The 11,422-nt window shown below is 53.2% G+C and overlaps 2 protein-coding genes across 2 annotated transcripts; one reads left to right on the forward strand and one right to left on the reverse strand.

Moving 5' to 3' along the window:
* The first annotated feature begins 2,192 nt into the window (after positions 1-2,192).
* LOC120324771 (olfactory receptor 14J1-like) lies at positions 2,193-5,665 on the forward strand. The gene is made up of 2 exons (XM_039388880.1): positions 2,193-3,095; positions 5,642-5,665. Exons 1-2 carry the CDS (start codon positions 2,193-2,195, stop codon positions 5,663-5,665), a joined length of 927 nt encoding a protein of 308 aa, XP_039244814.1.
* Positions 5,666-9,722: 4,057 nt separating this feature from the next.
* On the reverse strand, positions 9,723-10,283 carry LOC120324768 (olfactory receptor 14J1-like; the record flags this gene model as incomplete). The annotated part of the gene is made up of 1 exon (XM_039388878.1): positions 9,723-10,283. A coding segment is annotated over exon 1 (561 nt), but the record flags the coding sequence as incomplete, so codon positions are not given.
* Between the last annotated feature and the right edge of the window lie 1,139 nt (positions 10,284-11,422).

An 11,422-nucleotide genomic window follows, 5' to 3' on the forward strand; every position in this document is an offset into this window, starting at 1 on the left:
GGGAGGATGCAGAGATGTCAGTGCAGGAAGGTGCCAGCCAGGTGGGGCAGCCGGGGGGATGACGACAGCCTGCAGGGAAAGGGGCAGGGCATGGACACCGTAGGACAGCCTGGGCTGGAGAGGAGACAGGGAGGGGAGAAGCTGAAAGGCCCTGACAGAGCCACCTTCTGCAGGCCTTTGGCCATGGCTGCTGTCTGTGCCCCTGATGCCAGGAGGAGGGGAGTGCCCCTTGCAGCCCTGGGGCCTCATGGCCTCCTTGTCCCTGCTCAGCAGCCTGGCAGGTGCCACCCCATGGTCCTGCCCTTGGCATTGCACATCCCACATCCCAGTGCCCCAGGAAGAGCCCTGAGGAATGAGGCAGGGACAGGATTTGCCTTTCCAGGGGCTGGAGGTCAGGGCTTGGCCTTTTGGATTAATGAAACACATCCAAGTTTCCTTATCATCAGAGCCACCTTTCCCTTGCTTGTCCATCCTTGTCATCACTGCAATTTTCTGTTCCAACTGGAATCTGGGGACACTTTCACAGTTGTGTCCCTCAGTGGGACCCATTAGCACTATGAGAAACTTCAGTATTTCAAACTCATTTTGACTTCTTGAAAAGTTGTTTGAACTTACTCTCAGGGACTGGGTCTCATGTAAACAATGCAAACCCCCTGGAGGGTCATGAAATGCCTGGGGCTGTTGCTGTGCTGCTGAGCTGGGCCGGGCTCCTGGCACACAGGGAGCTCCTGGCAAGCAAGAAGAGCTTCAAAGAGACAGCTCTGCTGGTGAGCAGCTCCTCTGCACAGCCCAGCAGGGCTGAGGGCACTGCCTGCAGCACCCAGGGCACAAAAGCAAGGCAGAGAGAGGTTACACACAGCCTGAGCTGGGAGGGAAGTCGAGAGGAAGATCCACTGGAGGAGGAATCTTTCCAGGCTCCCTCAAGGTGAGTCAGCATGAAGGGCAATGTGTCTGCAGTTGGTGCAAAGATCTCCTAATGCTGGCACATCCCACTCCCTGCTGCACCATCCCAGGCACATCCCAGCAGGGTTCCCTTCTCCCAGGGATGGCTGTAGGGTTGTGAAGCTGGGCTGTGCCACCCAGGCTGCCCCAAGCTGTCCTGCAGAGCAGGGTCCTGCAGCCCAGGGCTGTGCCAGGGCAGGAGCTCTGCCACTGCCAGGGGCAGCTCTCAGCCGGGCTGGGGAGCTCCCTCAGGGCTGGGCAGAGGCTGGGGGTGGAAAGAGCAAAGCCTGGCAGGGCAGGGCAGGTTTCTTCTGCTATCGAGTGAGAGTTTCATGGGTCAGGGATGCTCACAGAACCAGAGCACCCCAGGATATTTTCCAGGCGATACTTCAAGGGGAAGGTCCAAGGAAGGATTTCTCTCAAGCTCTCAAGCCATATTCTTGGTGGTTTGAGTTGCAGAGGGAACTGTGAGGAGCTTCCCAGAGCTGAGAACAATTTGCTGGCACTGTTGGTGTCTGGGAGGTGGCACAGCTGGCTCAGGGTGATGCTGCCCTGAGTGCCCAGTGGGCTCTGCCCTGGCCTCTCCCAGCTGGACCCTCCCTGTGCATTTCCCTGGTTCTCAGCTTGCCCCTGGTCCTGAGGTTGTTCCCTCCTTCTCTCAGTCAGGCTCTTTAGGGAGGGGAGTTCAAGCTACACAGTCCAACACTGATCCTGGGATTCCCCTATGGCAGGTGTGTCCCTGGGAATGAGACATTCCACTTGTCCTCTGCCCTGTGGGCTGTGGGCAGTGAAGTCTGTGGGCCTGGGTAAGGAGCTCTTTTTCCCTCAATCAGACCCCGTCATTAGGACACTTGGCTCTTTTCTGAGGTGTCCTTCTAAGGTGAGAGCTGCCCTGGAGAACGCAAATCATCCTCACAGCACAGCTCCCTTTTGCACTGGGAGCAGTTTCATCTGACACAGCTGAACACCAGGACGGGCCCCTGTCCCCACCATGGCCATGACCCCACCAGTGCAGAGCAGGGCTGACCCCTCACAGCCAGTGGGCAGAGGGTCTGCTCCTCATGGAAGATGTAATGAGCCCCAATCAGGGCTCCAGCCCTGGAGCTGAAGGAGAGACTCCTAGAAAAGGAAAACCAGTGGAGCAGTGAGAGGGGTATTGGAAAGCAGCTTTGATTGTTCTTAGAATCTTCTGCCCTAACTTGTCACTGTTATTTCCTCCTTGAACAGTGCCCCACATCCAGAGGCAGCAAATGTCCAACAGCAGCTCCCTCACCCACTTCCTCCTCCTGGCATTCTCAGACAGGCGGGAGCTGCAGCTCCTGCACTTCTGGCTCTTCCTGGGCATCTCCCTGGCTGCCCTCCTGGCCAACGGCCTCATCCTCAGCGCCGTAGCCTGTGACCACCACCTGCACACCCCCATGGGCTTCTTCCTGCTCAACCTCTCCCTCACAGACCTGGGCTGCATCTGCACCACTGTCCCCAAAGCCATGGACAACTCCCTCCGTAACACCACAACCATCTCCTACATGGGATGTGCTGCACAGCTCTTTTTCTTCCTCTTCTTCCTCTCAGCAGAGTATTCCCTCCTCACCACCATGTGCTACGACCGCTACGTTGCCATCTGCAAACCCCTGCACTACGGGACCCTCCTGGGCAGCAGAGCTTGTGCCCACATGGCAGCAGCTGCCTGGGCCACTGGCTTTCTCAATGCTCTGCTGCACACAGCCAACACATTTTCCCTGCCCCTGTGCCAGGGCAATGCCCTGGGCCAGTTCTTCTGTGAAATCCCACACATCCTCAAACTCTCCTGCTCACACTCCAGCATCAGGGAAATTTGGCTTATTGTGGTTAGTTGCTCTTTAGTATTTGGCTGTTTCGTTTTCATTGTTTTCTCCTATGTGCAGATTTTTAGGGTTGTGTTGAGAATCCCCTCTCAGCAGGGACGGCACAAAGCCTTTTCCACGTGCCTCCCTCACCTGGCTGTGGTCTCTCTGTTCCTCAGCACTGGCTTGTTTACTTACCTGAAGCCCCCCTCCATCTCCTTCCCATCCCTGGATCTGGCCCTGTCAGTTCTGTACTTGGTGGTTCCCCCAACACTGAACCCCCTCATCTACAGCCTGAGGAACCAGGAGGTCAAGGATGCCCTGAGGAAAATCATAACTGGGTGTTTTTCAGAATCAATAAACTCTCCTTCTTCTGCATGTTATGGACCTCATTAAAGGTCAATCCTGTTATGGACTTCATTACAGGCCCACCATATCTTCTCTATTTTTTGCTCCTGGGAGGGGTGTTATTTTTGTGAGAATTTGATTACAACAAAAAATCTATAAACACCATTTTTAATTCAGTGTTTACCTTTCTAGCCTGGCCCACAGGCTGTATAAATTGGCAATTGTACTCACTGTGTACTTCAACCAAATAAAGAACTCTGCATTGGCTTGTTTGCCTGACATCTTTCCTCTCTGACTTCTCTGCAGCTGCAGGGTCGGTGCCTCTGTGCAGAGCTGGGCCAGAAAAGAGTCCCAGCAGAGCAGCACTGCCAGGGAGCAGCAGCCCTTCTCCTGCCTGGCCTCCTCTTCCTTCCCTTCCACACTGTCCTTCAGAGCCCTGTGTTGTTGGAGGCCTCAGTGCTCTGGCAGTCGGTCCCAGTCCTGCTGCAGGACTGTCCAGGGACTGCAGGCAGGGACAGCCACGGGCACTGCTGGCACAGAGCTGACCTCTGCAGCAGCACTGCCATCCTGCAGGGGCATCTTCTCAGGCCAGGGCCTCAAAGCTTCCATCTGCTTTCCACTTTGCTCTCCAGGATGTGCCCAACACAACGCCCTGCAGAGGAAACCAGCAGTGACCAGCACAAGGGTGGGAGTGCTCAGGGTGGGGGCACCCAGCAGTGCCCTGGCACAGCCAGCGCCGCTCCCAGCACTGGCCTCTCACCCCAGGCCATTGGGCTTGTTCTTCCCTCCAAGGAAGGACAGCAAATGACCAGCTCAGGGGTCCATGTTTGCACTGCATGGACAAGACATGCCCATGTGTCACGGTTTGGGGCTGGGGGGTGGAAGGCTTAGACAAAGTCGATGGCAGAAGCTGTCTCGTTGAGCTAAAGACCTTAAACAGAATTATTTACTACACAGTATAAAAGCCAAAAACCCCTAGCAGTATAGTGTAAGATAAGACAGTGCAGTCTATCACAGTCATTCTATTAAAGCAATTGGATCAAAGCCAGCAAAAAGAAACAATCCTGAAGCAGAGATTGAGGTAACTCACCCCACAACGACAGGGGATAATTCTCTCTCTTTCACTTTATCCCTGGGCAGTGACCATGAAGAGCTGTCCCTGCTTCATGGCAGAAGCTCCACACACTTCAAGGAAGGGTGTGGAAGAATTTGCCCCATGACAGTAGGACGGGGCTTTTACAGTTATCAAGGGTTTGACTGCCAGACATATTTGCAGGCCAGGGAGCAGCTTATCTGTCAAATCCTGCTTCAAAAGGCAGGATGTGTGTTTGAAGTTTCAAGAAGCATTTTGGGTTTAGCATAATTCAACATTAAAAACAGCACCTTGACGCCAGCAGTAACTCACCACAGAGAGTGTGCATTGTTTGCATTCTGACCATTTTTAAGGTATTGTCAGAGCAGAGCATCCTGCCAGAAACAGACCCTTGATTCCATGAGGTTCCAAAAACTCTGAGGGTTCCTTTGGTTCCATGAGGCCCTGCAGTGTCACAATGGCTCCTTGATTCCACGATGTTCCAGAATATCCCAGGGTTCCCTTGGCTCCAAGAGGCTCCCCAGTGTCCCACCGGCCCCTGGATTCCAGGAGGCCCTGCAGTGTCCCAATGGCCACTCGGTTCCACGAGCCACAGCGGCTGCCGCCGGCGTCTGTGCCCGGAGCCGCCGCTCCCACGGGGCTGCCGCACTCACCGCCGGGGTTGCCGCTCGCGCAGCCGCCGCTCTGCCCCGGCTGCACCGGGACCCGGCACCGCCTCGGGCCTGCGCTGCCGCCTCAGCGGCCACAGGGACACAGGGATGGGGGGCCTTTGCTCTGACACTGATGGGGCCTGCCTTTGTTCTGCTGGGCTCTGGGCTTTAGGGAAATTGCTGTTCATTGTCATGCTCCACTGGAACACCTCCTGAATTCCAAAGGTTTCCTAATCCAGGGGAGGGGTTTCTATGGCATCGGATGTGCTGCCCCTCAGGACACATTGTCAATAAATCATCCAGCTGACTGGGATGAGTGTAAGAGCAGTTGGGGAACACAGGATAATCAGTCATCCCATGAAAGCCTTGGAATATTCCCTGCCTGAATCAGAACCCAAATGGAACAGTTTCGATACAATTCCCAAATAGTTTGGAAACTCCAGTCATTCCTGACACCAGGATGGAAATTCAGCAGATCACTAAAGCCAGTCCCCTTGTGAGCCCACACCCAGCGGGGCTGAGGGAGGCCCTGGCAGCTCCCCAGCACCTCCCTCTCAGTGGGACACCTCTGGCAGCCTCTCCCAGCTCGGGAACCCTCCAGTTTGTGACACTCCAAAGACCCTCGCTGGTGCCCAGGACAATTCTGATCCCCCTCAACAAACACTCCTCCAGCTGTGACCCTGGTCTGTTGGGAAACACAAAGGGATTTGGGGGAGTGTTTCCCTGACAACAAGGAGAATTTGGGAGAGGGACTTTTCCACAGCCAGCTCTTGATGTGTCCACACATCTCTGCCTGGGTGTGGGTGTGAATTGACTGTGGTGGGAATGTTGTTATTGGGAATCTCTAATTCAGTCACTGTTAAAATTGTGGCAAATGCTATTGAATCACCTGATAACTGTTCAACTGGTCAATGATTAAGTGCTACTAATGTCTTTTGCCCCCTTGTCTTTGGATCCAAATCCTTGGTGTCCTGACCCTCTTGCATCCCAAGGCTCTGTGTAAATCATTTCCTTTCATCAAAAAATATATTTTTCATGACTTCCACTTTAAAATCTTCCTCCTTAGCTAAACTACAAAACAACTCCAATTAGTTGTTTATGTCTTGAAGACTTGAAGACAACTAAAGAAAGAAAATTTGTTTTTCAATGTTTTAATGGGTCCCACAGTGTGTTTGGAGTTGCATCAGCTGTCAGTCCAAGATGGGCCATGCCAGAACTGGTGAGATTGGAGGGTGAGGAGCAAGGGTCAGTGTGGATCTCCTGAGGAGACACTCAGCATCAAGATCACTTGGAGAACACCTCTATCACCTCTCCTCTGAACTACAAAATTACCCATCATTGAATTAAAAAAAAAAATAGAAACCATGAAGACTTGTTTTGAAATTGCCTTGAAGACAATTAAAGGAAGACAAAGAGATCCTGAGGGATTTCTGGAATTTAATGAGCCCCACAGTGTGTTTGCAGCCCAGCCCATGATCCTGAGGTGCTGAGAGAAGATTGAAGCAGCTGCTGAAGAAGTCAGAAGCCAAAGTCCAAGTGCCTTGAAGCATTGCTGGGCCCCACTGAGGGCAGGCACTGCCAAAGCCTCCCCAGGGACTCCTTGGAGCAGCTCCTTGGAGGCCAGGAGTGCAGGCAGACAAAGGCTCTGGGCAGGCCCCTGCAATGCTGAGCAAAGCCTGCCTTGGTTTTGTGGAGCACAAAGGCCAAGGGCTGAGCCCCAGGCCCTGGCCCAGCAGATCCTGTCCCTCCCGGCTGGCTCAGGGCTCTTTGGGGGGCACTGGGATGGGAGGGGGAGGAACAACCAAGGCCCAAAACTGGGCAACCCCTGCCAGGCTGCTGAGGGAGGGGCGAGGCAGAACCCAAGGGCAGAACCTGCCAGGAAAGTGGCTTGTGGTGGCCTGAGTGGCAGAGGCAGCTGCCAGAGGCAAGGGGACAAAGGCCTGGGTGCCTTTGGGCCTTGCAGCCCTGCCAGAGCCCTTGGCCATCTCTCCTGCAGGCTGTCCTGCCCTGGCCCTGCTGCTGCTCTGGCCTTGCAGGCTGCACACACCCCTCCTGCTTTCCCACCCCCTCCCAGCAGCATTTCTAGACCCTCCCTGATGGCTCTGCACCAGCTCTGCCTGTTCCCTGGCACACAAAGCCATGGGCTGATCCTGACTCCCTCTGGGTGAGCTCTTGCAGCACAAGGATCCTCATTGAGTGACATTTCACTTTCCTCACCTTCAGTCTGAACCTTCCATGCTACTCTTTGTGGAGATTTCATTCTATTTCCAATATGGAGAAAAGCTCCATCCTGTCAGATCTCCTCTAGACCCTCTCCAGTTCTTCCTCATTCCTCCAGAATGGGGAACCTCACAGACAGACAGACCAGTCCAGATGTGGTGACCCCAGGGCTGAGTCCAGGGGGGGTGACAACTCCCTTGTCTGGGTGCCCACACTCCCCCATGTGCAGTTGGCCTTAAATCAAGGGGCCATTCTGATTCTTTGTAAAGTCACAGAATCAAGTGGCACCGTGACACTGCAGGGCCTCATGGAACCAAATGAATGCAGGGACACTGTGGAATCCCATGGAACCAAGGGACCATTGTGACATGCAGGGTCTCTTTGGAACAAAAGGAACCCTGAGATATCTCAGCACCTCCTGGAACCAAGGGCCCACTGTACCTCCCCAGAACTCCATGGAATCAAGCAGAGCCGCTGCCTCCCCCCCGCCGCCGCACGGACCGGAGTCGCCGGCTCTGCCCCGCTTGGACACCTCTGGAGTCAGCGTGTTCTTGGGCAGCACAACTGATCTCAGACCAGAGAGTTTCCCACATTTTACTTTGCCCCCTCTCTCCCCTGCTTTTATTTTTTGTTCTTTGTTCATTCAGGGGGAAAAGGGCAAAGGGAAACATGTTGATCCCTGTTTTTATCTGTTTACAAATGGGAGTTGGGACAGGGGGAGAGAGAGGAGGCAATTTCTCTCTCTGTTGTAGCTTTGAACTGTTTTGTTGGTATTGCCAGTTTTGCTGCTGTATTTCTTGTCAGTGAACTGTTATTTTTTTCACTTATATCTCCTTGTATTTTTTCTCCCTGTATTGGTGGGGAATAAAAGAGGAGTGAATTCATTTTATTGGAGTTCCCACCCCAATATGTGTCTTTAAACCAGGACAGGTTGCTCAAGGGCTCCCTGAAATTTGGCATCATCCACAAAGGACTTGAAAATACATTTTGTCCCAATGTACAGAGAGATAATAAAGATTTTCTCTAGTGGTGTTCAAGGGCTGATCACTAAGGAATTTCACCAGGAAGTTACTGCCAAGAGGACTTTTTACCATGGATTTTATTGGACACTTCATTCAGTCAACTTCCCACCCACCACATCTCCCATTTCTTCAGTCCAGCTCTCACCCATCTGTCTCTAGGAGAGCACAGGAGACCATGTCAAGCACCTTGATGAAGTCTGGGCACACACAACATCCTCTTCTTTTCCCTCCCAAAGGCATTCTGCAATCCCTGCCTTATCCTTCCCATGCCTGGGAATGGCTGCAGGAGGACTTGCCCTATTCCCTTCCCTGCTGAGCCTGAGCAGTCTGGAACTCTCCCAACCCGCCTTGCTGCCCTGTTTGCAGACTGGTTCCATGTCTGCCTTTCTCAAGGCCCCAGGAAGCTCTGGGATGACTCTGGCCTTTCCAAGGGTTTGGGAGAGGTCTCCCAGTGACACTGCCCAGCCTTCTCAATAGCCCTGACATCAAACCCTTTTCCATATCCCACACTTCCAGAGGAGTGCCCAGGACACAACACAGGTTGTCCTGGTGGTTCTGGAGAATGAGAAGGGATTTCTTCCTCGAGGCCAACCCCACCAATTGGATTTGAGTGCAGCTGAAAGATTTCCTCATCATTTTGCCCAGTGCCTCCCTGCCCTGAAGGTTTCTGGCCATCAGGCTGGAGCTGAGGGGATTGGGCAGGTGCCTGAGGAGGGGGGAGAACAAGGGCTGTGTCCAACTGTGCCAGGAGGGCTGTGCTGGGCAAGGATGAGGAGGCTGCAGAAAACAGTGGAACTGGGGAGGTGAGAGGAGCAGGTGGAGAGACCTTGTGCCTGCCCACGCTGGGCAGGAGCTGCCCCAGGATGGCAGCTCTGAAGCACTCACAGGAAGTCCCTGTGAACAGGAGGGGAAGACTGGATCTAAAAATGAAACCTGGAAAGCAGAGAGCAGGAGTGTCATGGTGACACTGCAGGAGAGTTCCAGCCCTGGAACATGGTCACAGAAGAAGTGACCCAGTCCATGCAGTGCCCTCAGAAGATCCCACAGCATCCTGGAGATGCTGGAAGGGAGCCCAGCTCTGCTTCACAAGTTCCCAGGGCCTGTCCCTGCCTGTGCTCCAAGGGCTTCCAGCCCACAGGACTCTGCTCAGAGAGCACTCAGGCCTTACAGCGAGAAAGGGGCTCAGGAGGACAGTGTGGAAGTGGCAAGAGAGCAGCTCTGGAAAGACCAAGCCCTGCTGCTCCCTGGCAGTGCTGCTGGGCTGGGATTATTGTCCCCTTCCTGTTTCCAAATATACCCTGTCCTGCAATGTGCTGTCCTTTAGGAACATCTAAGAAGAAGAGTCTTGGACAAAGAAGGCACTGCAGGGTCCTTTATTTTGTTTAAATACTCAGTGAGCACAATTCATCATTTATACAGTGTCAGTGTCCAAATGAAAAGATGGACACTAAATTAGAGGGCAGATGCATAATAATATTTCATTGCACAGAAAATTATCAAAAGAACCCAGTGACCTCCCCCAAAAACCAGAGCAGGAAGGCTGGGTCAATAAGGAGTCCTATTCTGAATGCTACACACCAGAAAACAGGCACTTTATTGCTCCTGAAAAGCATCCAGTCATCATTTTTCTCAGGGCATCCTTGAGCTCCTGGTTCCTCAGGCTGTAGATGAAGGGGTTTAGTGTTGGAGGCAACACCGAGTACAGAACTGACACATTCAGATCCAGGGATGGGGAGGAGATGGAGGGGGGCTTCAGGTAGGCAAATGTTGCAGTGCTGGTAACAACAGAGACCACGGCCAGGTGAGGGAGGCACGTGGAAAAGGCTTTGTGCCGTCCCTGCTGAGAGGGGATCCTCAGCACAGCCCTGAAGATCTGCACATAGGAGAAAACAATGAAAACAAACCAGCCAAGTTCTAAAGAGAGAGTAAAAGACATAAGTCCAATTTCCCTGCGGTAGCCTGAGTGTGAGCAGGAGAGCTTGAGGATGTGTGGGATTTCACAGAAGAACTGGCCCAGGGCATTGCCCTGGCACAGGGGCAAAGAAAATGTATTGGCTGTGTGCAGCAGAGCATTGAGAAACCCAGCAGCCCAGGCAGCTGCTGCCATGTGGGCACAAGCTCTGCTGCCCAGGAGGGTCCCGTAGTGCAGGGGTTTGCAGATGGCAACGTAGCGGTCGTAGCACATGATGGTGAGGAGGAAATATTCTGTTGACATGAAGAAGAAAAAGAAAAAGAGCTGTGCAGCACATCCTGTGTAGGAGATGGTTGTGGTGTCCCAGAGGGAATTGTGCATGGCTTTGGGGACAGTGGTGCAGATGCAGCCCAGGTCTGTGAGGGAGAGGTTGAGCAGGAAGAAGCCCATGGGGGTGTGCAGGTGGTGGTCCCAGGCTACGGCGCTGAGGATGAGGCTGTTGGCCAGGAGGGCAGCCAGGGAGATGGCCAGGAAGAGCCAGAAGTGCAGGAGCTGCAGCTCCCTCCTGTCTGCGAATGCCAAGAGGAGGAACTGGGGCATGGAGCTGCTGTTGGGTATTTGTTGCCTCAGGGTATGATTTTCTGTTGAGGAGAAAAAAGGCAGAACTGAATTAGGCCAGGCTCAATTAGCAAAACATCTTGCATGTCTCATAGCAATTCAACATTCAGGGCCTCTTTTCAGGAAGATCTCTCTGCATCCCTCTCCCTGAGCTCTGGGTTTTGCTGGCTGAAGGGGGCACTGAGAGCAGGGACCCTGGAATGGGCTCCCAAGGAATCCTTCTTGCTGTGCAGTGAGAGGCAACTTGGAGCACAGGGTGACCTCCAATTAAATGCATTTGTGATGTATCAAAGTGTTTCCAGAACTGCTGGTCACAGTTTGCCCAAGCACAGAACATAGAGAGGGGATTTGGGGGACTTGATTTTGTTCCAGTTCCTCTTGCCAGGAGTGAGTTTGGATGGTTGAAATTTCTGACATTTCTAATGTGCTCCAAGGGAAATCTTGTGAGTCCTGAGAGGCAAAGGGATGGTCTCTTGGTGCAGAGATGAGATCTGGTCATCTTTCCTGTTCACAGCTGCCCCTGGCTGGCAGATTGGAGCTGAAGGCTGATGACCCTTAAGAATTCCCTTAAAAAAGAAACAAGGCACTTCTGGGAGCAGAGGAATCCTGGTTCAAAGATCAGATTGACAGAATCCTTGCCTTTCCTCAGGATGCCTAATTAGGATCTCATCTCTATCCTCCCAGACTGCCACACACAGGGATCATTGCAGCTCCCAAGTACAGCTGCCCAGAGCATTTCCATGGATTTAGCACTGAGGAGTTTTCTCCATGGGGATCCTGTGCAGCACAGAGAT

The sequence above is a fragment of the Pipra filicauda genome, unplaced genomic scaffold (genome assembly GCF_003945595.2).
Source record: "Pipra filicauda isolate LSUMZ 115617 unplaced genomic scaffold, ASM394559v2 scaffold696_size210578_pilon, whole genome shotgun sequence".
In the NCBI taxonomy this organism is placed as follows: Eukaryota; Metazoa; Chordata; class Aves; order Passeriformes; family Pipridae; genus Pipra; species Pipra filicauda.

Coding starts and splice junctions, on each gene's coding strand:
- LOC120324771 (XM_039388880.1), top strand. CDS start 2,193: ATGTCCAACAGCAGCTCCCTCACCCACTTCCTCCTCCTGGCATTCTCA. Junction 3,096..5,641: donor TCAAGGATGCCCTGAGGAAA/ATCATAACTGGG, acceptor ATGTGTCCACAC/ATCTCTGCCTGGGTGTGGGT.